We start from the raw sequence: 27,108 nt of genomic DNA, 5'->3' as shown, positions 1-27,108 counted from the left end.
TTGTGTGGTCAGCTGAAGCCAGGTGACCTCCAGCTTTGCTTATGCATTGAGCTAGGGGGAAGAAAGCTGGTGAGGTCCCACATCTTGATCAGTTTTTTTTAGCCAGAGGGCAGTGAGACATCTTGGGAGCTACTGAATACTGGGATGGCAGGTAGAGCTAGCATGCAGGACTCACCGTGTAGCTGTGTAGCTGTGCCTTTAATTAGACAATTCTCCCCCCTCCCCCCCACCCTTTTTTTTTTTTTTTCTGGTTCTTTCCCAGAACAGGGGAAACAAATTTAAAAAAAGAAAAAAAAAGACAAAAAGTACTTGTAAAACCTTAAAAGGCAATTGCTTGCATATCAAATGCCTGCATTTACTTTCAGCTTTCTTTTCTTCCTTCCATTTTTTATTTTATTTTATTTTATTTAACACACAGGACTAGGCTGCTAATTAAACAGTGTCCCTTTAGGAAAACAGACGGAGGCTTTATTTTTTTGGCTCCTGTCCTTTTGCCTCTCACTTGTTTCGTGGTCACTGTATCTATAGGCAAGCTCACCTTTCCGAAAGAGTAGATCTGACGCTTCCAGTCCTCATGAGCAGGCTCTGAACCTCCTGAGTGCTTGTTGTCAGTCCAGAGAGAGAGCCATGATGGCTAAGAGGAAGGTCAATAGACTCGGAACTGGTGTGAAGGCTAGTCATGGACTGGTAACTTGGTGTGTCCTTACTGCCCGCTGAAGAGCTGCTCAGGTTTGCAGCCCACACAAGACCACCTGATGTGAAAGAGTGCACTGAGGCGGGACTGGAAGCCAAGGAGTGACTTAAGCTTACAACATCTGCATTTAAGTCCGAAGGTTTACTGAAGAGGGGGCTGCTGCTACCACTTTGCCCACCTGCACTGCCCATGCTGCCTGTGCCCGAGGATGGCGATTCCAGGCTGCCTTGCCGTGCCAAGGTGGTACTAGGGCTGGGCATTGCCGATGTGGGTTTCACACCTTCAGTACTGGGTGCAGAGGCAGCTTTACCACTTGCCTTGGCACCAAACAACCTAAATGTAAAACAAATAGCTTTAGAGAAACTGATAGCCACATTAAACATTAATGGCGTAACATCCTAAGAGCCAAACTACACATTTTTAATTACTGCTATTAAAATCATGCCTACCTAGTTGTTCAATGGCATCTCAAAATTAAATTCACTTAACCATATCACAATAATCTTTTTTTTTTTTTTTTTTTTTTCTTCATTATTTACTCCTATTCAGATGTGCTCCTTGCACATGCAGACCCTCCCAGAGAGAGGTAAAATAAGAACATTTTTGTCTTATTATTGCATAAACAGATTGCACTTTCACCCAAATTCAGGAATTTAATGTTCCCACAGCTAAGTCATTAGCTTTTAAACCCCTTACTTCTCAAATCAGTTGCAACAAACGCTTGTAAAACTCTACACAGTTTTTTAAAAAAATCTAGTATTTGTGTAAAATTTTCCTCTTTTTCTTTTGCGCAGATACTCATGTGGTCATCAGTCATGTGGTAACCATTGAGATAGAATAAACTGCACCAGAGCTAAATGCGCTCCATTTGTTTCTACAAGCAGTCATGACAGAGATGTATTTCACATAATTGTTCCCAATAATTCTACAGAAGAAAATTTCTACATTGATAATGAGAAGAAAAACAAATCCCCTAAAACTGTTGAAATAAAGGTCATGGGATGACTTAATGTCTTACTGGAAATGTTTTAAGCTGCAGTTAAAGTGCAACTCACAAATTAATGAGAAATAAATGCAAAGCTTATCGTGATGTGAAGTAAGCATGCCTAATAATGTAAGAATCCATTTTACTTATAAATAAGCCCATAAAACAGCTGCAGCTCCTACAGCAGCCGGTAACCGGAGATGCTGTTTTGGTAGCTAGGCGCGAGAGGGCACTCTTGGCTTTTTTTCCAGCAGTGGAGCTGCTCCATCCAAAAGTGAATACTGATTTATACATTCCAAAACTTTACAATATGGCATCTCCAATTGAAATTTAGTCTCGATTAATATCTATGAAAAAAGGTGTAACAAAGCTGCTTGTATAATTAAACTTTTCTAGTTGGAGCTGCTGACAAGAAAGCAAATACTTTATTAACCTACAGAGCTCACCAGTTCTCCGAACAGGCTACACCACCACCTGTTCAGGTGACAGACCACACCTGAATGAGTGTTTTATTTGGGGATTAATCAGAATATTGAGAAAGAACTTCTCATGTGCCTGAAGAATCAGTAAAGAACTTATTCAAGCTTTCAAACTGCTGTTATGGGAATGTACTTAAAATGGTCAAAGCTCAAGCAACAGCCATGTCTTGTCTGGGGAGGTCTTTAGGCCTACAGAAATATTTGTCTTGTGGAAAGACATATTATCCTTTTTGCCTTTTTTATACTCGGATCTCTGCTTGTGGGAAAATAAGCCCTGAAAAAGCTTTTCGCCCAGTGGATACTGGTTTGACACATTGAAAATCCCTCCTTTATCTACAGCAACTCCAGGAATTCATCGAAAACACTTACCTTCGAAAAGTGGGTGAGGCAATATCTGGGTATTTGGATCCTGGCTGCCTAAGACCTGGTGTGCCAGAGGCGCTTGCAGAAGTTGGGCTGGATTTGGGGGAACTTGATAGTGAGACACTCTCAGAATCAGACACGGCCACTTTCTCCTTCTCCTTGTCCGTCTGATTGATGGTGACGGGACTGGACCTCCCAGACCCGATCTTGCTTGGCTCCCGCAGTTTGGTGGTGGCAGCACCTGCAGACTTGCTGCTGACATTGGAGTCGATGCTGCTGGTGCTGGAGCGGTGCCCACCTCGGCCAGGGATCCCGCTGCCGCTGGACTTTGACGGGCGAGGCAGGCTTCGATACTGCAGTGTCGTCTTTGAGTTCATGTGCAGGACACCATCATCCTGGTTCTGGGAACCGTCTAAGCTTGTCTTCCGCCCCGCATTGGACTTCCCACCAATGGCTGAAGATTTTGGTATTTTTCCCAGAGTTGCTGAGCCACTTGTGATGGTGGCTCCACTTGTAGTGATTATGGTAGAAGAGCCCATCCCAGACTTCTTGAACCCAAAGGACCCAGTAGCAGTTGATCGCCCAATGCCAGAGGGAGGCTTCTTTCCTTCATCGCCACTGCTTTTCCCTGCATCTGATGGAGAGCGCTGAATGGAGGCTCCTTTCAGGGGAGTTTTCACTTTTTCTGAAGCTTTAGCATCATCTGTTTTTCCTAAATAAAAGTATATTTGAAAAGGTTACTTTTGCTTGAAGCTGTAACAGGTCCATAACTACATAGTTACTATTTCAAAATGAAAAGAATAAATAAACAGAAATACTACCCTAAGAAAACAGATTAGTTTAGGACTCTGTAGTACCCCATAAGCAGTCAGTAACAGGTACAATACATTAAAGTAAGGATTAAGTATTAAAAGACTGAAATTCTTCTGAGAATTACCAGTTTCATTCATAGGAAGAGTGCAGATGTAGAAAATACTCCAGAATGGACTACATGGAATTTTATCTGCTATGGGTTTTGTTGTTGTTGTTGTTTTTGTTCTTTTTTTTTTTTTTTTCATATTAATAGTATTTCTATATGTAAGAAATGCTATATGTATAGCGTATGTGCGTTGTATTGTGCATTGTGTTGTATTGTGTATAGTATTTCCATATTAAAAAAAACATACTATTTGAAAGTAAAACATGAAATACAATTAACATTTCCAGAAGAATAATTATGCATGTAGAAATTAATGGTACTTATTGAATACCTTGGTTGTCATTGAGTCTTTTTTTTTTTTTTTTTTAGCTTATAACTAAATTTGTTCTGTTGTTAGTTACAAAAATTGCCAGCGAGATTATGTTGTCATGGTATGAATCTTCTTATCTATAATGATATCAATTATAGGAGTTAATAGTCTTTGTCAAATCCTTGATATCAAGATTTTTGATTTTCTGAGAGGCTGTCTTCCATATTCCTATATGCCATATATTTCTACATAACATATTAATAAGGGATTAAGAAAGCTTTAAATAAGATACTCTCTTCCATCTTAAAAGAAGATGGCAGACAAAAATGCCTTTGCTATCGTAGTCTAATTTCTCTTTAAGCATCTTTATGCTCCAAATAAGGCACAAATACTTAGCACAACAAAATACTTAATTCATACTTCAAGTGATTACAGAGTTTTGGAGGAAGGTGGCCTGATTTGTCTTAAGGAACTAGAGCAACACCTACAAGTCAGAAATAAATTCACTTGTGTATTTATACAGCTTCAGTTCTGTTGTGCGCACTGGCTGCTCATCTTCAACAAAACAGAAGACCTGGGAAACTTAGCTTGGCTTTGGCAACCCTTGTAAGATCTCTTTTAATTGCCATTATGGGGTGTAACTACTGCAGCCATATGAACCTTGACTGCTGCAATGATCTCTGGAGATCTCTCAGACCAGAGACTGACCAATATTTAGTAGTTCCAAATTGCAAAGAAACAAAAATGACTCACAAAGGGAGGAGCTCCTGGTGCATTACTGTTACAACCAGGTGTTAATACACACTCATGAAGTGTTTTGTCAGACCAAAAAAAAAAAAAAAAAAAAGTGCTAGAAAATGGAAAATGTCCTACAAAGGACTGATATTGTCCTAGTGAAATTATGGATTAGCAGGTCTCAAGAACAAGGGCTTCCACTAACTTTGGACTTTTGCCGCCAAAGTAGATTACAAGAGTGACTGTTACTTCTGAGAGGCCTTTCAGAAGGTAAGAAACCATTTAGTACTAAGTAAAGTCTATAAAAACATATATTTTTACAATTTTTATTTCTTAAAATGGACTATAAAATACCTACTGTATGTGGAACATGAATCCAAAAATTCTTTTAATAATTCCATAATAGATGTTGATGTACTTATATGATAAGAAAATAAAATGTAATCACAGTTTATGCTATAGATACATTTGTGTTTAGTTAATAAATTATTGGTATGCAGTGTAGTAAAAAAGCGGTTATAAAGATTAATTTAGTACATTCTGGCAAACTTGGCTTGGAATCATTTGTGAGAATAAATACGAATATGCTTATGGTTCCTCATGTCTGTCCCACACTTACAATATCCATTAGTTATTTTTAACCCTGTTAAGATTCCTTGCTGTTTATAAATGAAGTCAAAGTTTAAAGCTTAATTTTTAACACAGCAAACTGAACTACATAAGTTTCCTACCCGGGGTCTTGAGAGCACTGGTTCCTGCTTTGTGCCTGGACTGAGTTGCTCCTACTTGTGCAGTCATGCCTCTCCTCCAGGATCCAGTCTGTGAAACAGAGAGGGATGCTTTCTGACCCCCCTTCTCTGACTCTTCAGACAGCCCCGAGGGAAGGCCTTTCCACTTGCCACTGCTGTCTATGCTGGTGTCAAAATCTTCCTCTGGTTTCTTCAGCTCTTCAGTGCTGCCCCAAGTTTCGCTGTCTGTAACTGAACGCTTCTCTGAGTCTGTCTTCAGCTAGAAGAGATTTGCATGAGAAGTGGTCAGTCTCAGCATCTTCAATACTCGCTGCTTTCTTAAGTCTCAGGAAGGAAGGAGAATAAGCACATTGATTTATTTGTACTGAAGGAAATGGAAACTTCCCATCTAAAATGTTAGCATCTTGGTCACAAAAAATTTAAAACTCCTACTTTGGGAAGATATTTTCCTTTTTATTTTCAGAAAAATTCTAATCTTCCCTTCATAGCTAATCTGTAATGAAGTGAAACATAACTTATTCTAATCATCAGCAGAAATACCCTATTGTTTGTAACCTCCTGTGAATTTCACAAGTGAGTCACTGTGCTGAGAGGTTGTACTAAAAGTTTCAGTGTGGAAACTCCTAAAAAAATTACTAAAATCACCACAGTCTGGCTTCTTGCTTTTACCTATCCAAACCTTCTGCTGACCAGTTTAGAACTATTGCTCCAGCAGCACTGATTATGTTGTGCTACTACTGAAAAACAAAAACATCACCAAAATGATCAGCGTTGCAGTAAATGTCTTTTTTACTGGTTTGTCTCCACTAAAACCAATCGTTTTTGAACAAGAAAGTGGCTCTAGGTGATAGAAGAGCAGCTTTTGCAAGCACTACCCCACCAGCAGGATGAAGGTAACCAGCTGGGGTCACACTCGTTCAGAGACTCAGTCTCATGTGGAGGATGCCCGGGGGGACCTAACACACCTGTGGCATCTGCTTTCCCACAGCCTGTGCTGATAAGGGTGTGCTGCAAGGAACAGCTCAGCAAGACAGGGCAACATACCTTAAATAGATATGTTAAATATCTAAAATGTGGCTTAAACAGAAATGCTGGAGACTGATCCTACTTTTTTTTTTTTTTTTTTTTTTTTTTTTTGTAGGACAAGACTTGCAGTTTCTGTGCTGACAGGCTGTTTGTTGTAACCTTTCCTCCTCTGTTTTCCTGCAGCCTCCTTACCTCAGCCTCAAGCCTCATCTGCCATCATCTCACCAGCCCTGTTCCCCTCTTTCCTTTTTCTTCCTTTGTCTTTTCATTTAGTTTACTAACGCTTCTTTAACAATAACAAGTGGTGCCCCAGTCAGCTACTGCTCATTACTTTTGTCTGATGTAAGGAGAGCCCTGTCCCCATACAGACACCCTAAAGCAGGTCTACAACCTGAATCGTGTTCAGAGGAGAGATATTTATTATTCTGTGTTGCCACGATAACTCCACAGAGATCCCTCTGCGGTTGCTTTCTAGGCACTGCTGTCATAAGTAGGATTAATATTGATTAGATGACCGATGGAATAATCAGTTGCTGTCATCTGAGGCATCCAAACTGCAAAGACTCTCTATACTCTCAAAATTTCATATGTGCTTTGGGGAGGCTTGCACAGATTTTGGATAAGGCTTGGTGGGAAAAGGGCCTAAGAAAACATCTACATATATATCACAGGGACCTTCAGATGAGAGTTTTCATTGCTTCTACTGTTACAACACATGTAATGTTCCCAGAATTTTCCTCATAAATAAATGGTTATAAACACATAGTTATGCATTTTTTTTTAAAGCATCATTTAAAACTGCACCATCTCCAGAAATGACAAGTACAAGACTTTTTAAAAGCTTCTCTTCACCATTATTGGGCCCAAAAAGCAATGTGAATCCTGTTTTAGTATGTAAACAGTAACAAAACATGCAATTTATGCTTCAGGATACAGCCAGCCTGCACTGCTATGATCACTTGAAAGGACTGCAAAAGGGAGCTCTGTGCTGCAAGATTATGTCCTACACCTGGAGAGCAGCTGGCAAAATCCTTATATATTGTGGTCATCTCAGCTTCTGGTTGAGATTCCAGCTAGTATGGAATACTCTGCTTTCTGATTAATCTGCTTGATGTGAAAACTAATACACGTCTGTTCATAGCTGTCATAACATAATGCAGCTCTGGCAAAAGAAAGCAATATTTGAACATGCGCTGTATCTCTGTTTATCACAGAACAAATTGCAAATATTATCAGGTTAAGTATCTGGAACATGAGATCACTCAAATGGAAAACACAGAAAGAGTTAAATAGTCAGCCTGAGATTTCCGATGTGGTGATGGGGATGATGCAGTGGAACAAGTAAGCCAGGACCAGCTGGCCATCACCATTGACATGAAAGGGAAGAGGCAGATCTCCAGTTTAGAAACCATCGAAGACCCTGATAGAATGGCAAAGGCAATGGTAGGAGCTGAAGAATGCTGGCACTTGTGTGAGTATCACTGCACAATTACATCGGCCTGAAACTCATCTTGGAGCTTCTGTTGCAGATGAAAGTAATTTTCCTTCCCAAAGTGACACTACTTCTCCATTGTCTGGGGGAAATGATAAAGAGGTGTTTTTCTCATATTGACATATTCTAACATAATTTACATCTACAAAACAGTTCTCTGAACTTCTGGCTCTGTCTGCCTGCAAGAGTCTAAATGGAATTTAGGTAGTCAGTCTTGAATCCTGGATATATGACATCAAATCACTGGAGGCACAAACTCTTCCCCTGTGCTGAGTTTTCAGTCTTGAAATTCTTTGCTTATAAATTGAAGATGCCATGGAACAGAATACTTTTCTACTGGGACTCTTTTCTTTTTCTTTCTTTATTTTTCATAAACTAAATCTTGTAAGCCGTCTACATCATCTTTTTCATCACTTTCAATTTAGAGGGGAGTTGGGAAGAAATATAGGGATACCTGGCACAAGGGGCAGGCATCTATCTAAGGGACATTATCTATCTATCTATTTACCTATCTAACTATCTATCCATCCACCCACCTTTCTATTTGTCTACACACATATACAATATATTACATATACGGCTTGTGGTTCTACTCGTCTCAGAACTCTATTTTGATACTGTGCAGACCTGGGACTAAAACACTTGGATCAGTGTTCATGATTTGAAAGGGGAAAAAAAATAATTATGAACCAGTAGTGTCACAGACAACAGGTCATGGGAACAAATTTTCATTTGCAGTGTTTGCAACAGGAAAACGATCTGTTAAACTTTAAGTGATATTAAAGCACTTAATATTTTATTTGTGGGGTTATGGAAAATATGATTAGACAAGACTTCAGGAGGTGTGTTGGTCCATGTGCCTTTTTAAAAGACAGGTTAACAGCCAGAGACATTGGCTGAAGTATATTTTTAAGGAGGCAAGTCCATACTACAGAGCTACAACTCTCTATGGGTATGCACAACACCATCTGGAGTCTTTAGCCTGGAATTCCTGCAGAATTCCTGCAGAACCAAGCAAACTCAGCAGAAGGATGGGGTTCTTATTTTTTTATGGTAGGCAACCTCAAAGAAAGCAAATTATAGATGACATTCCCATAGGCCATTTCCATTCTTGCACCTAACTGGGGGAGGAAGCTCTACAAAAGCCCCCACTTCTGGCTTTTATCTCCCAGTGGAGAAAATAGGGAAAGGACAGTACAGCCTATGCAGTTTGTCTCTGATATGTGTCAGATCATGAAAAATAAAAACTATTTCACTTTAAGTTGTGCTGTCTGTTGCAAAAGATACTCACTCCAAATGCAATGAAGTGAGTTGAAATGCATTCATCACAGATTCAGTAATGATGTGGGATATTTGGGTGCTAAGGTGCACTGGGGACTCTCCCAGGACAGGCAGGACAGGTTCTTGCCAGCTGGGGCCTATCCTACAGCTTTCATGGGTGGGACAAGCTCTGGCTGGCTAGATCCTGCCCTGTCTGTCCTCAGCAAGGTAGCAGGGCAGGCCAGGGAAACTGGGACATCAGCCCACAGGTAAGGGTTGGTCCCTACTCAGAACTTCTCACCTATAACTGTAATAGAGGAGCTTATAAAATATGAATATTTCATTTGTTTTGGAATATTGTTTCTAAAGCTCTCTCTCTTTTTCTTTTTTTTTTTCTCTTTTCTCTCTCTCTTTTTTTTTTTTTTTTTCCTCTTATTTTTTTCCTGTCATCCCACATGCTTGTGTGTTTTTGCAAGAAATGGCAATGGAAAGCTACTTACCTGGGCATGAGCATTCTTTCTTGAAGAGGCAGTTATATTGGAATAAGAGCTGACAGATGAGGTGGTGTTCAAATCATCTGTGCTGAGGTTGTCAAGAGTGTCACTGAGGCCACTACTTACTGAGCTGCTATCATCCCAGCTGCAGAGAAAGAAGCACATCGATTTTACTGTGTATCAAGAGGAAGAAAGTGTCTCAAAATCTATAGAAACAGTTATTTATTCTTCAAGAGGTTAACCAGAAAATTTTCAGTACTCTTTCCCAATGTATGCTGAATATTAGTTTTCAGACTTTTAAATTAATTATTCACCCACTGACAAGTGGTTGCCTTTCAATTAATGAAAGACCCAGTTGTCTTTTAAAAATTTAACATCAGCTCTAATCAAGCAGTAGTGTAAGTCATTAAAGAAAGGTTGTTTCATGCTTCATTGCAATCACATTCAGTACACTGGCAGGGAAATCCATTAAACCTACCTGGTATTGCTAGCCAAAGAATTATTAATAGGTTGGAAAACCCTGATGGATTTCCAGGCTACAGAAAAAATAAAAGGAGCATTTTTTCTGCAGCCTAATCAAGTGTCAGTAGGAAGCCAGTATTTCCAAAAGTTTTATTTTCTTGTCTTAAGCCTTTGTCTCATGGGTGCAATGTCATCAAAATAGGATCCCTGACAATACAGTCGCCAGGGCTGACATAGAACACGTTATACATCTCTCAAGAAACACAGGCTGTCAACTCTTCTGCTTTGGCAGATTGAGGCAGAGGATGTAAATGAGAGAAAAGCCACTCTTACAGAAATGTCATCTACCTAGTCTCACAAAAGTATTATTATTATTATTATTATTATTATTCCCATGGAAGTGAAGTTGAAGTTGATCAGTGTTTCTCCGTAGTGTTACATTACAACTCTTAGTTTATTGCAATATAAATCATTATAGCAGTATACTTATAACACAAGAGAGAGAACACCTTGTTGGGCTGTAACCTATGTCATGGGCCACCTTTAAGGTCAGATTCTGCAATTCCCCCTTAAATCTAAAATTCAGTCCTACAGTTTGTTTAAAGCTGAGTACTGTTACTACCAGTCGTTCAGAGCAAACTAGGAAAATATCTGTGAATATTGTTTTGTGAGGTTAAATTTACTTGTTCATGTAAGGCCTAACAGCAGTGACAGGGAACTGTATGCTACAAAATGTGTGCTGTGCTGCACCAGAAAGTTCAGTGCACTAGTCTTGTATCATAGCAACTGCAGCAAGCATTACTTTGGTTTTGTGAGCAGTAGAAAATCACATTACAAGCCACTCGATTGACAAGGTAAATGTATTTCAGAGGGCAAGAATATATTACAGTGCTCCAATTTCTTCTGTTGAGTACAATGACTAGAAATAAATACAACTTCTGCAACATTGCCAGGTAATATACATGCAAGTGATTTTAAAATGCAATTTCATATCTAAACAATTACAATATCAAACCTTATATATTGCCCACATGCACCTAAGAACCTTCTCTCAGTCACTAGTTATTTATACTGTCCACATTTTTCCCTGTCTAATGTGATATGGAATTTCAGTGATGTTAAATGCCAGATTCAAATGGTATGCACCACAGAATAATATACCTTGTATAACTATTAAGACCAAGAACCTTAAAGACCGATAAGAAAATAGATATTTTAAAATGCAGGTTGGTTTTAGAAAATATAATATCCCTTCATTAATAAAATAAAAAAGGAAACAATCATAAGACAGATCAGACAGTATTGGGCACTTGCACAAGCAACATGAATTTCTAATGTATGACATTCATGTTGATTAATACTTGTCCATCAGTTTCCTGAGTCTAATGCCCTGGGAACAAAGATCAACATTTAATTCGTCTTGCACATGTTTGTTCACTATTTTATTTTATTTTACTTTATTTTATTTTATTTTATTGTTTGCTACTTCACTTATGCTCATTTTTCTCAGTAAGAAGATTCAAATTTTCTAAATTCTGAAATAGTTCATCTGAGTCATAAAAGATAAACATGACATTTGTTCTCTACAACTGAAGTTGCCAGACAAAAATGACTATGATTCCATTCTATTATATGTTTGTTGTGTTTCACACTCATCACACTTCACTCACCAGTGGCTTAGTAGTAGGTTCTGGCAACACTCATGGCCATCTTGTAAGATACATAGAAGATTACTTTTACACTTCCACAACTGACCTTTCAGCGCCATAACTATATTTGTCTGTAATTTTTTCTCTGATGATAAGTGGTCAAAATTTTTTCTAAATGTGAGGCCTTTCACCCCCCCAGATTTCTAATAATTTATATATTTAATACAAATGCATAATAATACAATATGACTGTAAAAATGAGAATATCCCAAATTGCTTTCTTTTCTGTATGTCATTTTTCTAAGGACTATTATTAGAGGGACTGATTCTGTGATTCTGTGATTCTTACTTGACACAATCTTTTTAATTGTCCTTTTGATAACATATAGTAAAAAATGAAAACTACAACAAAAAATATCACTAGGAAATAAAGATCATTGTACTGTGCTTATTTTAGTGCATTGTCCAGAGTTGTTTTAACGTGGTCATGCAGTTAAATCTCTTTGCTTTTGTCACACACCATTTCTACCTTTTCAGACCTTTTTTCCTGTCTCTAGATAGTATAGTTGCTATCAGACAAGTTAATATATTTTCTGAATAATGAAGATGCCTCATTTATGATTTGGAACACCACATGCATATTAATTTCTCCTTTAAGATAGAAAATCTGGTAAGATTATATGCACATCACCTTGAGATTGAAAACCCATTCTTGGTAGTCTTTAGCAAATTCTCACTATAATTTTCTTTCTTGTTCCTCCTAACCCTCATCAAAATAATATTGTCATTATTTATTGTCAGACCACCTAAGGGACTTAACATAGGCTTTTAATATACTGGCTAAGATTTATCTTTCACTTATCTCTTTTTCATGCACCCTACACTGTTTATGACAAGTAAGGTTAGCACTGCTGTTTATTAATGCCTGATGCTGTTTTCCTTTATCAAAACACATTTTAGCTACTTAGAACTTTGGCAAAACCTGTTTTCTGTTATTGTTGGGTATTAGCCTTGGGTTGATTTCTTTTAAAAAAAAAAGATGTCAGCAAATGCAGTTTTGGTATCTAGGAGACTGAGGCTACGAGAAAAATGCCTTGTTTTGACAAGTTCTGGAAACCTGTTCTTTGAGGAACCCTCAAGAGGAAGTGGAGAAGAGCCTTGAAATTTAGCAAGCCGTAATCTTCACATCAAGGATGTACTTTTTGCTGTTTCTGGGAGGAATCATCTCAAATCTGTCTAATTTATAAATCTCTTCAAAATCACTCTTTGCATATGCCTGGCAGAGACTTTTCAGCATTTTTTCATCTAAGAGCCCAAAGCCTCTATTCCACCTAGACGCGTGGCAGCTCAGCTCAGCTCAGCTCAGCTCATCTCAACCTGCTGTGAGCTGCTGAGGTCCAGGGTTCCAATCAGCAAACTGAGAGCAAGCCAGTAATCAAGCAGCCACTACTCTCATTGCGAATGCATGTAACAGTTTATGATAACATAACCACATCCTATTTTTTGTTCTCTAGAAAAGCTTCATTAATTTAGTGCTCATAAGATGTCCTCTCTGTGAACTTAAAATCCAATTTTCATACACTGAAGTACATGAACCAAATAAGAAATATTTTATATGGGATAAGACACTATTTTACACAACAGGTGGATAAGCAACAGATCTCCAGGCAGAGAAGCAATGACACAATCCAGAAATATACTTTATTTTACCCTACATAATGAAGGCCCGCAGAAACCTGCAACAATTTTTTCTGGATGTTTTCAGGGGTGGCTGAAAGTACAAAATGCAGTTAGGTAGGAGATGAATACTGAAGGTAAATGATAAGAAGAAGTAGTACTAAAAAACTGTTAGCTCCCTCCATGGATACAAAAAACTATTCTCCTTTTAAAATACTTGTAGAAAATCAAAGCAGTCTCTTAATTGCAGACAAGACACAGTGGAGGGCACAACCACAATGATTGTTCCTTCCACCCTTCCCATTTCTATTTTCAGCACTTTCCTTAAACTAGCCCTCTCAAAGAAGTCCACCATAATGATAAGCTGAGTCAATGCCTGAATTTGTTTCAACAGTGGTATATTTCATCAATGTTTGAGATTGCCTCCAGTAAAAGTGGCCTTCATGTGCAAATAAAAGAGCTTTTCACAAGCAGATCATCAGACATATGAAGGCAGCAAGACTCCAATCAATGTGCTATCAAATTTGCTAGAAAAGTCTAGTTGCTTCAGTGCACCCAGCCTTTGGAACAGTTCAACAAGTTGCTCAATTCTTTTTTCTTTGGTTCATTACTGATTTTTGCAAGCAGAAGCAGGAGCTGCTGCATAATACTAGACCTAAGATCCTGGCATGTCTTCCTTAGGAATGAGAAATCCTTAGTCACATACTTGCTAATGCAAGAGGAATTCACATATCCTCAGAGACCTAAGTAGAGGTCATAATATATGGATATGGGATCCAGGGACTCTGCAAAAACTCATTTAGCAAAACTACCTCTACTTGATTTTTAGAGCAACTTTGTGTTTTCAAAATGTGGCAGAAGGCCTTTAAATACTTCTAAATTGTTCATTATCATAGTGGGTATAAGTAAAACAGTGCCCATGTGTGTTTCTGCAGTTGGGGGAAATGATCTTAGAGGATAAAGCAAAGATCTGAGATCGTGATAGAAAGGTAAAACTCAGGAATAAAAGGAAACTTAACTCCTGAATTTAGAGTGTTTCCATTTGTGTGTTTGAGGATCTATGAATCCACACTAAGAGAGATTGAGGGTGAGTAACAGAGTATGAAAGAGTACAACACTGTATAAGAGAGACATAGATCTACTAGAAAGTCCAGTGGATGACACCAAAGATGATGAAGTGACTGGAGCATCTCTCCTATAAGGAAAGGATGAGAGAGCTGGGACTGTTCAGCCTGGAGAAAGGGAGGCTCAGGGGGCATCTTACCAATGTGTATAGATTTCTGAAGAAAGGGTGAAAAGCGGAAAGACCTGGACTCTTCTCATCTGTGTTCAGCAACAGGACAAAAGACAATGGACACAAAATGGAACACAAGAAGTTCCCTCTGAATATCAGGAAGCATTTTTTACATGAAGGTGCCAGATCACTGGCACAGGTTGTCCTGAGAGGTTATGGAGTCTTCTTCCTTGAAGATCTTCATAAGACACCTGGACACCGTCCTGTCAGCCTGCTCTAGGTGGCCCTGCTTGCACATGGGGTTGGATCAGGTTACCTCCAGAGGGCCCTTCCAATTTCAGACATTCTGTGATTTTGTGATTCTGTGAGCAGTGAGGTGTTATGCCCTTTCTTTGGCTACACACAGCTGGCTGATTTATATAACTGAAACCAAAGATGATGGAGGTCTCCATGCCTCTCTCTAAGAGCCACTGGATGATTCTACACAATAATTCATACAAATAGCATAGCTATGAGAAATGAATTATGAACAATTGCTTTCATTTGTATAACCTACTTCTATGTTTGCCAAATAGGTTGCTAGTACACTGTTCCACTGCAGCGTCTGAGATCAGGGCACATACACTGGATAGTTACTTAAATTAGACAATAGTGCCCTAAAAAAAAAAAAAAAAAAAGAGTAAAAAAAAAAAAAAAAAAAGGGAAAATCCCAAAATCTAGCCACCTGTGGAGTGAGTGGCTACCAACAGTGCAACAGTGTAAAAAGATCTGTGTTACTGATGCTCAAGGTATCTACATTGCATGTGACTTAAGGAATCAAAGGTTGGCATTTAATCCACTAGTTAGTCAGGTACATCCAGTGGGTTAGTGGAAAAGTCTGAAAGTATATGAATGATATGACTTAACCCAGATGTCCAGAGAAAAAAACTTGAACTCAGTACATCTTTCCCTACACTACTTGTACAAGTTTAGCCCTGTAAAAGGAAGACAGAACTTATTTACCATCAGTCCATGCCATACACTTAAATCCATAAAGCAGGGAAAACAACGCATAAATCAGCCTCCATAACATGGAGGCGCACATTGCTTTTCTACCATGCACCAGTAAATGGATATTAACATGCAGTCCAGGCTGCTGCCATGAACCATCGTCCTTTATGATGCCCATATTTCAACCCATTTCAGGAGAGTAAGGCAAGATTCAGCCTAAAATAAACACTTTATATCTACTCCCTTAATAGACTTTTGAGAACAGAAATGATCTCAGCTCATTAAGAAGAAAAGATAAGAAAATAATTGGACTGTTTTACTCAAAGCAACTCCTCACTAGCATGCCAATATATCAGCTGGCAAACTTTCTCGTTCAAAGTTCAATTCATCATGAATTAATCCATTTTAAATCTTTTACTGTGAGCTCAGCTGTTCATTATTCTTAAAATAGCTACACTGACCCTTCACCGACAGATTCAAGATGGCACAGAGTTCATAAAATCAATACTTTATTTCAAGCCACAGGCTGCCAGAGCAAAAACCCAGACCCTGAATCAAACCAGAAGCTTACTGGGGCTATAAATTTCATTATAGCTATTCTATCTTCAAAGCTAAAAAAAATAAAAAAATAATAATAAAAAAATGTAGTGAGTTGGACTCATACTTCACTGCCTTTTCCTCAGCAAGTGTAATGCATTACCTGCCATATCCAAACAAGGCAACTACTGAAGCGTTAATCCTGAATTAATTTGGGTTCACTGATAGAAAATAGTGTCATGTTCCTTTCAAAATGCATTTATTTAGCATATTCTAAGGAAAAATGTTTACAATTAGAAAGGATAAAAATGCATTTATTGATCTGCTTTCATGCAGCATCACTTTGGAAGGATTTTTATTTCATGTTCAAAAAAAATCCAGAAGATAAAGTCAGAAAATTCTATCCCACCATAACCCAAGAGCACAATTAGAGCAAAATGCATTTTTTTGCAAGGTCAGTGTATTTCCATATTTCTTCTTCCAAGCATTTAATAAGTGCTTTAAGAACTAATTTGGTTTTAGAGCCTGCAGGAAGAAAAATGAATTGATGGAAGATTTATATTTCTCAGGATAATTATATATATACCTTGTAGAACCTGAATACGCAGGACCTGAATAAGTGTTTCCCAGAAACGTTGCTGCTTTGTACTTATTTCTGAATATAATACTTAATATGACATGATAGGGACAACAGAAAATCATTAACTAGTTCCAAATTCCTATCAGAATGTATCAACAAAGGAACTTTGCAAAATAGAATTTAGGCAAGTGTTACTGCAATAAAATAAAAAATATCCAACTCAAAAAAAAAAAAAAAAAAAAAAAGATATATATATATATTTTTCCTGGAATGTACAGTCTTTTTTTTTTAAAAAAAAAAAAATCCTTTTTTTTTTTTTCATGAGGCAGATAAACAACATCCTTTTTTAATTACATTTCAAACAGCTTATGGAAAAGAGTAATATAGGGCTGAAGCAAGATGCAAGGAAGTAATTCTAACAAGAACTGTTGACAATATCATAGCAAACAAAGGGAGAAAAGCTTTTGATGGTTTTATCTTTCCGCTGCTGTTTGTTATGCTTTTAATACACTGTTTGGATCCAAGATATGTTTAAATTTTTAAAATGCAGATTCAGACAAGTTAATTAACATCAGTTGAATGGACATAAATAAGCAATTTACAGTGCCTTTGTGGTTCTTCAGAAAATATAAAAGCAACTTTATTCCTTGCTACCTAGTCAAGAAGTAAAAATGTCGTTCTTTGTATAAGGCCTCTTTGCATCCCCCTCCCATCCCCCCCCCCCCCCCCCCGCCCCCCTCCGAATTAAGACAAATGAGATCCCACAAGCTTAAAAACATATCTCATGGGATCCATATTAATATGTGATGGAAAATTCTACTGAAACCTTAAACACCCTGAGAGAAGACCAATTTGCCATTCACCTTTGTAAACTGCCAGTCACAGGTTCAGCTGGGTGGGAAAGTGCTGAGAAAAAATCAAAGATCTTTACTGAACCTTGTCTTTAAAGTACATGAGGAAACCAAACAGATCCTCCTGATAATTGTTCAGAGGATTTACCCTTCCCAGTAATCATTTGGCTGATGTTAGAGACCTGATTTACTGGTAACCTCCTCTCTGTGCAGTCTATCACATTTAAGAATATCTGTTATATCTATCCTGGTTTTGCTTATGTACAGAATGGAGGGATTTATTTTTCTTGTTAATAATTGACTAAATTCAATCTGAAGAAAAAACACACATAACTATGTTAGTAGAATGACGAGAGATAAATATCTGTTTATTTTGTCATGATATTCATCCTATAAAACTCCATGAAATATCAACACTTAAAAACAGCTTTTTTATGCAGATTTGCTGTTGGGGCAAAGCAAGGTTGGGAATTATTTCTGGCTTGGGACAGGCATTTGTAACCCCGCATAGTTCTTTGCAGAGGATGACAAGCATTACATTTTGTTTGTAATTTCGTTCAAGTAATATCTTAGTGCTGGACATCTCCTCTCTTTGTCACCTCTGTGCAGCACTCCCTCGTAGTCTGCTTTCCTACTGGCATGAGGAAAGCACAGTTGGAAATGCAACACTTCTGAAAGTATGGGGTGAATTTTACCTGGAAAGTTGGAAGCAACGGGCACCTTCCTACATTCAATGTAGTTTTCCCCTACATGTCTCAAGACAGTGACATTTTGAAAGGGTGTTGGCTTGTTGAGTTAAGCAACAAATTGTAACTGTGGGAAAAGCTTCTAGGTTGGTGCCTAAAGGGGCTTTTGATCCGCACAAATATTTTCAGATAAGAGAGTAAGCCTATTATCTGAAGCCTAATGGGCTTACATGATTATAGCCAGAATTATGACAACAATCTGCCTAACAAACAACAAGGAAAGCTGAACACAAAGCTGCTTCTTTCCCATTTTTGTTTGTCAAGCCTGTCTCTCATACTTATTGCTCTTTTCCTGGGTTTTGCTGAGTAAAGACTGCTTTAGTATGAAGGAGAAATGGACTTTCTCTTTCTTTCTGCATGACCTGATTTTTAGCATTTTAGCAACAAAGACTTAAATGTTCATGCTCTGTGCACACCTGGTCTTCAGGCTCATCACTGCTGGCTGGTCTTCAGTCTCATCACTGCTGGCTGGTCATAACTGCTGGCTGATTTTAATTAAACTTTGCAGAAAACATAACAGCTCAAAACCATTGTAGTTTGTAACTCACATGAAAATAGGGAACCATATGAAGACAGAGAGAGTAAAAGGCTCTCTAAGAGGAAATGTGCAGTGTGAATTAATTATACCAGATGTGCACGATTCTTCACACAAAGCCAGACTGCTTAACATTTCCTGTTCCCAGAAAAATCTCTGTCTCTCTCTATACATAATATATATTAATCCAGTATAGGCATTTCTTTTGTTAATTCTGTTTTTAATAAAAGGTTTATGGAACGTTTTTACTCATTTTTGAGATTTGGAGTTTTTTTTTGTTTGTTTGTTTGTTTGTTTTTTCTCATGATTTTTATTTCTTTCTAGACTCTTTTTCCTCCATGAAGGTCAGGCTGCTGTATTAAGAAAACATAGATTCCAGAAGCATGATTCTTATTTGCAGATGTTCAGTCATCTCAGCATTTATTTGATATTGTTTCCATTCCCCAATTGTTTAAGATTTTCTCTCTCTGTAGTAAAGAGCTATTAAGGCATCCAGGTTATTGAAATCGGTTAGCTTTAGATAAATTTTATTTGAAGAGTTTAATGTTATCTTTAATTCTGTCATATGCCAGACTTTTACATCAATTTTAAATATTATTCAGTTGTGCCTCATGTTATATTGTCTCCTTTCACATAACCAATAATAGCAGCCATTGATCCATAATATCTTTGCTGCTCTGAGATCACATTTGGGACCAATTCTATCTCTTAAAATTTCCAAACATACATATTTTTATACATATGTGAGTGATACCCAATATCTGTTGGTCTCTTAAACTCTTAAAAAGTTCCTTTGCCATGTTCTTATCATATTGCCAATGAGGGAGCTCATTTATGGAACAATTACCTCAGGATTCAACCTAATCTCTATCCAATTTTTAGGAGTCTGGAGAAGAGAGGGCTGTAGGAAGTAAGGTGCAGACCAGGATTCTGGAATTTGACAGGGCAAAATATCATTAATGTATTTAGATAAAGAGCTAGCTGGGAATTTCTAATAAAACATATTTGATAAAGTACTGCAATGCTAATAGAAATAGAAACATTTCACAATATTTTAAAAAGCCAGATTTGCTCAATTTTGATTCAGGAACTCATTTTGAAATTTCACTCTGTACTTATATTAGTCAGAAATAGTACATCTTTTTCACTGAGAAAACAGGTATAGTAGGAGACTGCAAAAATTCTTTTCAGATCTTAGATTTCAGATGTTTCAATTTATTTTACTGATGTTCCAAATCATTATGGAAAACTTCACTTAACACTGAACAAAACCACCCTTTTCTAGATTCAGCTTCAGTGAAATATTTTACCATATACTAGTCATAGGAAAAAAAGTATAGATATGAAAATAATGTAGAATATAAAAACAGATGCTTGAAATAAAACTTTAAAAAGATATATATTTTTATTAAATGAAATATATTTCAATATATCTTTCAACAATTTAAAAGCAAGCAAATGAAAAAACAAACAAACAAAAAAAAACACTCAAGTTAATGTAAAACAAGAGCCACAATACCAAAAGTTCCCTTAACAGGAAAGGGCAGTTTTTGATAAAATCTATAGAGAAGGGCAACCAACAATAACTTATTATGATATTTTATGCATCCTAAACTTTTCTGCATTCTTTCTAGTTAGAGTGTCATGTAGTACAGTGGCAGATGTTTCCTGGAGGCATTTCTGTATTCTGTATAGTAAAAAATTCCCTTTGAAAAAATAAGAACCCAAACCCTTTGGAAGGTTAAAGTCCTTCTTCTGAATAACAGAAGGTTGTTTTCAACCTGAAGTTCAGAGAAATAGCCCATTAAAAGCAATCACTCCCTCCCCTCTCTTTCAGCCAAAAAGGTGATGCAGTAATGTATTTCAATATGAGTTCTCTCTTTCAAATGGACAAAGTAGCAAAACTACTGTTATTGCCAGATCAACTGAAAGAGAAAAAATGGTACTCATGAATTCATGGTACTCTTGACACAGCTTGTCAGCATGGTTTGGATTGCTGGTTTTGAAAAGGGGAACCCTCTCAGTCTCTGCTTTCTAAGCATCTTCAGAAGGAGAAAAATAATAAATGATACTCCTGTAGATATGTCATATATATATTATTATTATTATTATTATTAAATTACTGCTAGAGAGTACTTCCCTAACTTGTCAGGATCTAGCATGTTTTTAATTAATTTGGATGTAGACTTTTCTCAGGGAAACTGGGGTGACTAGGATGTGCACTGAGATCAGCACCAAGGGGCAGAAAGTGGATTTGGTGATGGAAGAAAATGAGAAGTGCTGATAAAAGCCTTCTGACTGGCCCGCCACGGCCCACCACAGCTGTATGCGTGGTAGCCTGGGCAGCCATGTCAATGATAGCAGCAGATACAAACAGTGAATGAAGGAGACTTTGGCACTTGACGTACTTTGTCAACCCACTAGACCATATGTGCCAGGCCTACCACATCTTGCCCAGGACAGAGTTACCTGCAGGGCACTGCTGGCTGGTCTCCTCCAGCCAGCTCACTTCACTGTGTAGGAGAGATCACATCAGAGCCAGGTTAAAACTCTCCCCAGACTGATGACTACATTGTGGTTGAAATTGCAGGGGTTGCAATCAAGATACATCAGTGCAACTTATCCTTGTGATTGTGTGAACTTGTAAATAACTTTAGTAATACAAAAAGCAAGATTTCTATTCATTATTACCACTCCAAAAAAAAGCCCAAATAAGTCCAGGAAAACTATGAAAGTGGGGAATTGAAATGGGCATAAAGCCTGCAGTTCTGCTGCAAACAGAACAAAAAGGACTGTCATCCTCTTTACTTCCTGCAAAGAGAACTGGGAATGAAAATACTCTGTGATGTTGCAGAAATAATTAGAATGCAAGAACGACATCAAAAGACCAGACAGCAGAAGATTGTGGAAATATGATGGATTGCAGTGAGGAGGGATGCCAACACTCACATCCTGCATGAAAACAGGATGGATGTTACCTACAAAGGTCAGAGCTCTAAACATTAGCAAGGAACAGAGAATTTGGAGAATCAAATTGCCGTGCTGTCTCTACCCTAGGCACAGGCAGATGAGACAAAGGGCACTACAGACAGTGGCACATGGCCTGAAGCGATGAGTGTCTCCCATGCAACTCTAGCAGAGAAAAAACAGTGTCTTTACACAAGTGCTTTGTATGCTTACTTTTCACCTGTATTTGACCTGTTCTCTCCCATTGAACCCAGAATTCAGACAATCTTTGCTCTCTGTCAGACCAGATTAAATTTTCAGAGGCAGGGGATATTAAAGGGCAGAGGCTATTGCAATAGAGAGAAAAATTTATGGAAGGCTGGAAACTTATTTCTTAAAAAAACCCAACACATACAGTATGTACTGCTACTGATCACAGCTCTTCTAGAGATAATCAATGTGTATAATAGCAACTGTTTTTTCCCTTATAAAAAGTATTAAATTTCAAGTGTAAGCTCTAAAATTTCAACACCCAGGAAAGGTACAGGGTAACTGGGATAAACACATTGTCACAAAATGGCACAAAATGGTCTTGAAGGAATACAGTAAGAGACACCTAACCTTATATTTGGTAGCAATCAAGACCATTGTGCTAATGTATTTTCTTAAAAATATGATAGGAACAACTATGAGAGGAGTAACTTTTATTCAAGTATTTAATTGTTAACAAATAAACCAAGACTACCCTTTTCCCTTGTCCAGAAGAGACCCTTGCCAAAAACGTTGCTCCCTTTTCTTGACTACATTGCTTCAGTCCCTGCAAAGGCACAGCAGTATCATGGAGGCAATTCTTCAATCATCTTGATGTTTTGTGACTTTTTCCAAAGAAGTAGAAAAACAGAACAGAGTCAGACCTCTGACCTTCCTCCACTTTTTGCTAGCTCACTAGCTTAATAAAGACCCTTGTTCTCTCATCCTTCTTTCAAAGCTCTGCTTTTCAGTTGGCACCTCTTAATGTTTCCATTACATCTAGCAGAGCAGTTTGAATGATTTGCTAGGAACATCAGGTAGTACTCAAGTAACCCCATTTTAATTTTATGATCATGAGAAATTTAGACACAGGTGACTGTTACAAACCTGATAGTAAAATGAGTTAAAGATTTATTTTCTATAGCTATATAAAAACTGGAGACTGGAGAGAATGTATACATACTTCTTCAAAGCAAAGTAGCTACGGAGTACTCTAAATTCACCAGTTAAGCATGGTATGTGTCCTTTCCCTCGCTTGGTACTGGTGATTTTCCCCTGCTGATGGACTTGATGCAGTGGAATAAGCATATGCTTGCTTTTGGCCTCAGGTTCCTTCTTCAGAAACATAGGTGTTGAGCCAAAACATAACTGTAATTAGTGCTTGTGAAGAAGCACTAGATGGTCCTAAACCAAAGCCTAAATCCAAAGCCTGTTGCAGGAGCCTTCAAATAGACTTTTACAAGGTAAAGTCTAGACCAGGTAAAGATGTCAGCAGCTGTTTCCACATACAGAAAAGAGAAAATAGACTGCTATAGATATGTGCAAAAAACATCACAGGATTCCCGCTTCTTAGGACAAAAAGGCAGATTCCAACACCCTATTGCTTTTTTAAATTCACTTATTCAAGCATTTTATTTGAGGAAATGTAAGGTTGCTTTGTCCCTCCTTGTATTAAGATATGGCTTGCAGTTGGCCATGGTCTGCCTGTAACACAGCAATGTCTTGGAGCCTCCTGAGACCAATGAGCTGCTTGGCCTCTGCTCTCTTCCTCCAACATTGCTATTAAAAGCATTTGGCATAGTTGAACATGACAGGCTGCTGGTTCAGGCCTCTGGTCATACTCAAATCTGTCAAATGTGATGGCTTACACTTGGGAATTTTGGAGTGTGCAACCTTGTAAAATAAACAAGGTATTAAAGGCTCTTCCCTAGATTATGCAGCATGAGTCCATCTCATTGCGTCTTTCTTCCTTCCCACTACCAAAATAATCTGCTAGTAGAAGTCAGGACAGACATTTGCTTGTACATAAATAAATAAATAAATAACAATCTGACATCTAAAGATATTTGATTCTCTATTTTGCATTCTTTCATTCTTTTACCTTACCAAGTACTTCAGTTTAGTTTTTCCTAACGTATCTTTTTGGCTGACTTTTTATTTGTTTGTGTAATAGACAAACTCTACCAGAGTTTGAAGGAAATCTTCACTATTTTATTTATAGTAGTGTTGCTGAAACTCATTTATTTTAAAATCCCTTGCTTGGGAGTACTTGCAAAAGCACAAATCTCTCAGGGAAGAAATGAAACAAATTGAGATCTAAACTGGCTTGACAAAATAAGTATGAAATTAAAAAGCAACAATGGAAAAAAAAAAGAAGTATAGTTCATAAAGTAGTGCACAATTAAACGCCAAAGCCTAGCTAGTGTTTTTAAAGGAATTATGAATTTGTAAGAATACAGGGAATATTTTTATATTAGAATAAACATAGGAAACATCATGTTCTGAGGTATAAATCACCCCTAAACATCCTTGTCCTAGGATTAGGATTGTCCTAGGACTTTCCCTTGGAGAAAGGAGATTTCCATTATTATTAAACCATAACTTACAGTGTTTTCAGCATTTATTTCAGAGTGATTCAAAAAAAAAACCAAGTTAGATGATGTTATGTGGCATCGCTTTTCTTTATGATGTGTAGGATTTGGGTAGAGACCAAAGTTCTCAAGCTTAGGTGCTTAAAAATATGACACTTAGGCAGTTAAGGACATGATTAAATGATCTGATTTTCCCAAGATATTGCACACCCTTCAATCTGTTGAGAGACAGTCTGCCTAAAATTATAGCAAATAATGCAGCTGAGCAGGGAAAGCAGGAAGGACTTCTATTGCTTTACTTCTATCTAGCACTCCCACACAACAGACAGATTAATTTACCCCTTTACATTAGCTGAATGCATTTTTTTTCTTCTTTTTATTTCTAAAGTTTGGAGGGCGAGGAGTTGCCTTACTCCAGAGTACTGTCTCTCTCTTTTACACACTGCTGCTTTTCATTTCTCTGAAATCAATGAACTTTACAAATACTGGGAAAAAATAATAATAATGGGAAACTGGTAAAATGTTCTGCTTAATGCTGCTTGAAAAGATTCTTCCATTTCAAAGTTAATAATTTCTAAGTCAGGTTATGCGTGCACAGTACATCAACCTTGACAGCTTTACCCATAGAAAGGTTGTGCTTGATGATTTTAGGTGAGCTAGATCTGATGAATATTCATGTCCCAAACCTAAATTCATTGCCTCCCAGCTCTTCAAACTAGTTATTTGGTTTTCTCTATCTTTTGTAATAACTATTAAGTGCTCCGTGCAAAACAGTTGGGTGACAAACAGGTATAAACACTGAATTACCTTTTCAAAACTGGATCTTCCCACCTGAAATAAGCAGTATTGTTCTGTAGTGGAATATATATGGATCCACCAAAATGCTTAAATAGACTAGTTCCTAAACTGACTATATAGTTAAACTGATTCAGAAGCTGTGTACAAGTCCTAAGGGCTCCTGTTACAATCTGCAAAATATATATATGTCATATGTATTTGCAATGCCATTAAAATCAATTGATGTTTCAGATGCATGCCTTAAACAGGTGTGGGGGCACTCTTTACCCTGAAGTTTAGGTTTGGGACTGGGAAGAAACATCTGTAACAATCTTCAATTACTCTCCAAGCTATTAAGAAAGTTTCTATTTCACATTACAAAGTACTGCAGTAATACAGCACCTTACAGAACTAATGAAAAATCCAAATTCTGGACTTTCTGAATGATAGAAAAGATAACATAGCATGAAGTTGGTGTAAGAAAAATATAACCTGGACAGAAGAATCTAGCACAGTATTAAATGAAGTTACTCATATTAAGTGGATCCAGACTACCAGTTTACCAAATTCCGCTAGCACCCTTAATGCAGCTGTGGATGAGGCTTGATAGACTCGGTACTGTTAAATGTAAGTAAGAAGCTGTCAATCACTTCTTACAATTCAGTTGCCATTTTGCAAACAGTAACATTCTCATTCACTGCCATTTACATAAAATATCGTATATGTAGGGTTCAATATACAGCCTAGTGATTTTTCAGCATGTAGCACTGTGAAAGATAAGTCTTGAAATGGCATGACATTTCGCTATGAACTGCTGAGCCATCATTTTGCAGGCAAGCAATATTTCATAGCCAGTATTAACTAGTGCAAGTAAGCGAAATTGTCTCTTAAGACCACTATATGCTATACTTTTCTACGAATCTTTAGAGAACTTGCACGCCAACATGTAATAATTCATGGCTGAAAGCAATTACTCCCATTTAAACAAGATGCAAAATTTGCTTGCATTGAACAGGATTTCTCAGTGAGATATAGATAAGTGCAGAATACTGTATGCAAATTCAAAAATAGAATAAAAACCTAAAGGAGCTTTCCATAGCATAAAAACCTCTGTCAGTAGATAAAGGTCTTCCAGTTTCACCTTCTAAACCAGCAGTGCCATTCTCGCTCAAGATTTTCCTTTTGGAAATGTCACCAACAAATAACACAGGGAGCAGGCAGGAGAGGAGCTGACAACTCTGCAGAGGTGACAGCTGGCTGGCAGTCATGATTAGAAGCCCAAAGCAGTGTTGGTAGGCAAAGATAAGCAGTACACAATAAGCAAATCCTACTTACACCTGCCAATGACTAGTTTGCTCAAGTCCAAACCTCTCTTTGTAGGTTTCACCTCTCCCAGTGACAAACCTCCCATGTGTACTGCTGCAGTGACCTTTTCCTACAGGGCTCAGCAGCACTAACCACCCTGTCAGCCATCCCAACAACCACTGTACAAAAACCTTTGATCTTGTAGTAAGCAGAATTAGTAGCTGCTGCCAGCACCAAATCATTAAGGCTGAATGAGTTCATTGACATTGTTGTCACTACAATGAATAACCTAATCTCTACTGCTGTAAAAAATATTGATTAAGAGGAAAGATTTTAAAGAAGTGGTGGCAGTTATTTTCAAGAATGTGCCTGCAGAAAAATGGAATCTGAAAACAGCACCCTGAAAAATTATCGTTTTAATTTAGGTTGAATTATTTTACTGAACTTGAATCTCATTGTTTTCAAGTTTACTGTGAAGTGCTCTCATTTAATTTGATGTTCAGATATTTGATGGATGAACACATTCTTAAACATTTTCTGCTAATACAGTGAACATTTTTCATGAATAACATTTCCATTAACTTAACGATATATTAACAGTAATGTGGATATTAAAAACATTATCAGTGAGAACAATCCCTTCAGAATACTGCAATTCTCCTATTTCCTCTTGTTTTATGTGCCAAAAAGAA

At 37.6% G+C, this 27,108-nt stretch overlaps 1 protein-coding gene across 13 annotated transcripts in view; it reads right to left on the bottom strand.

Annotated features, from left to right (window-relative positions):
- The window catches only part of NAV3 (neuron navigator 3), a 549,850-nt gene that overhangs the window by 59,390 nt on the left and 463,352 nt on the right, over positions 1-27,108 (bottom strand). For 11 of the 13 annotated variants that reach the window (XM_035334661.1, XM_035334665.1, XM_035334615.1 and 8 more), the window contains 4 exons: positions 9,513-9,651; positions 5,217-5,493; positions 2,528-3,233; positions 539-1,027 (listed from right to left, as the gene is read on the bottom strand). In XM_035334661.1, the coding sequence (XP_035190552.1) occupies positions 539-1,027; positions 2,528-3,233; positions 5,217-5,493; positions 9,513-9,651 (1,611 nt within the window). The remainder of the gene's footprint in view (positions 1-538; positions 1,028-2,527; positions 3,234-5,216; positions 5,494-9,512; positions 9,652-27,108) is intronic. The other 2 variants (XM_035334675.1, XM_035334683.1) reach the window with 1 other exon arrangement.

This window comes from Oxyura jamaicensis, chromosome 1, assembly GCF_011077185.1.
Source record: "Oxyura jamaicensis isolate SHBP4307 breed ruddy duck chromosome 1, BPBGC_Ojam_1.0, whole genome shotgun sequence".
Classification (NCBI taxonomy): Eukaryota; Metazoa; Chordata; class Aves; order Anseriformes; family Anatidae; genus Oxyura; species Oxyura jamaicensis.
The sequence above is the reverse complement of the archived record's forward strand: the minus strand, read 5'-3'. Positions and strand labels throughout refer to the sequence as shown.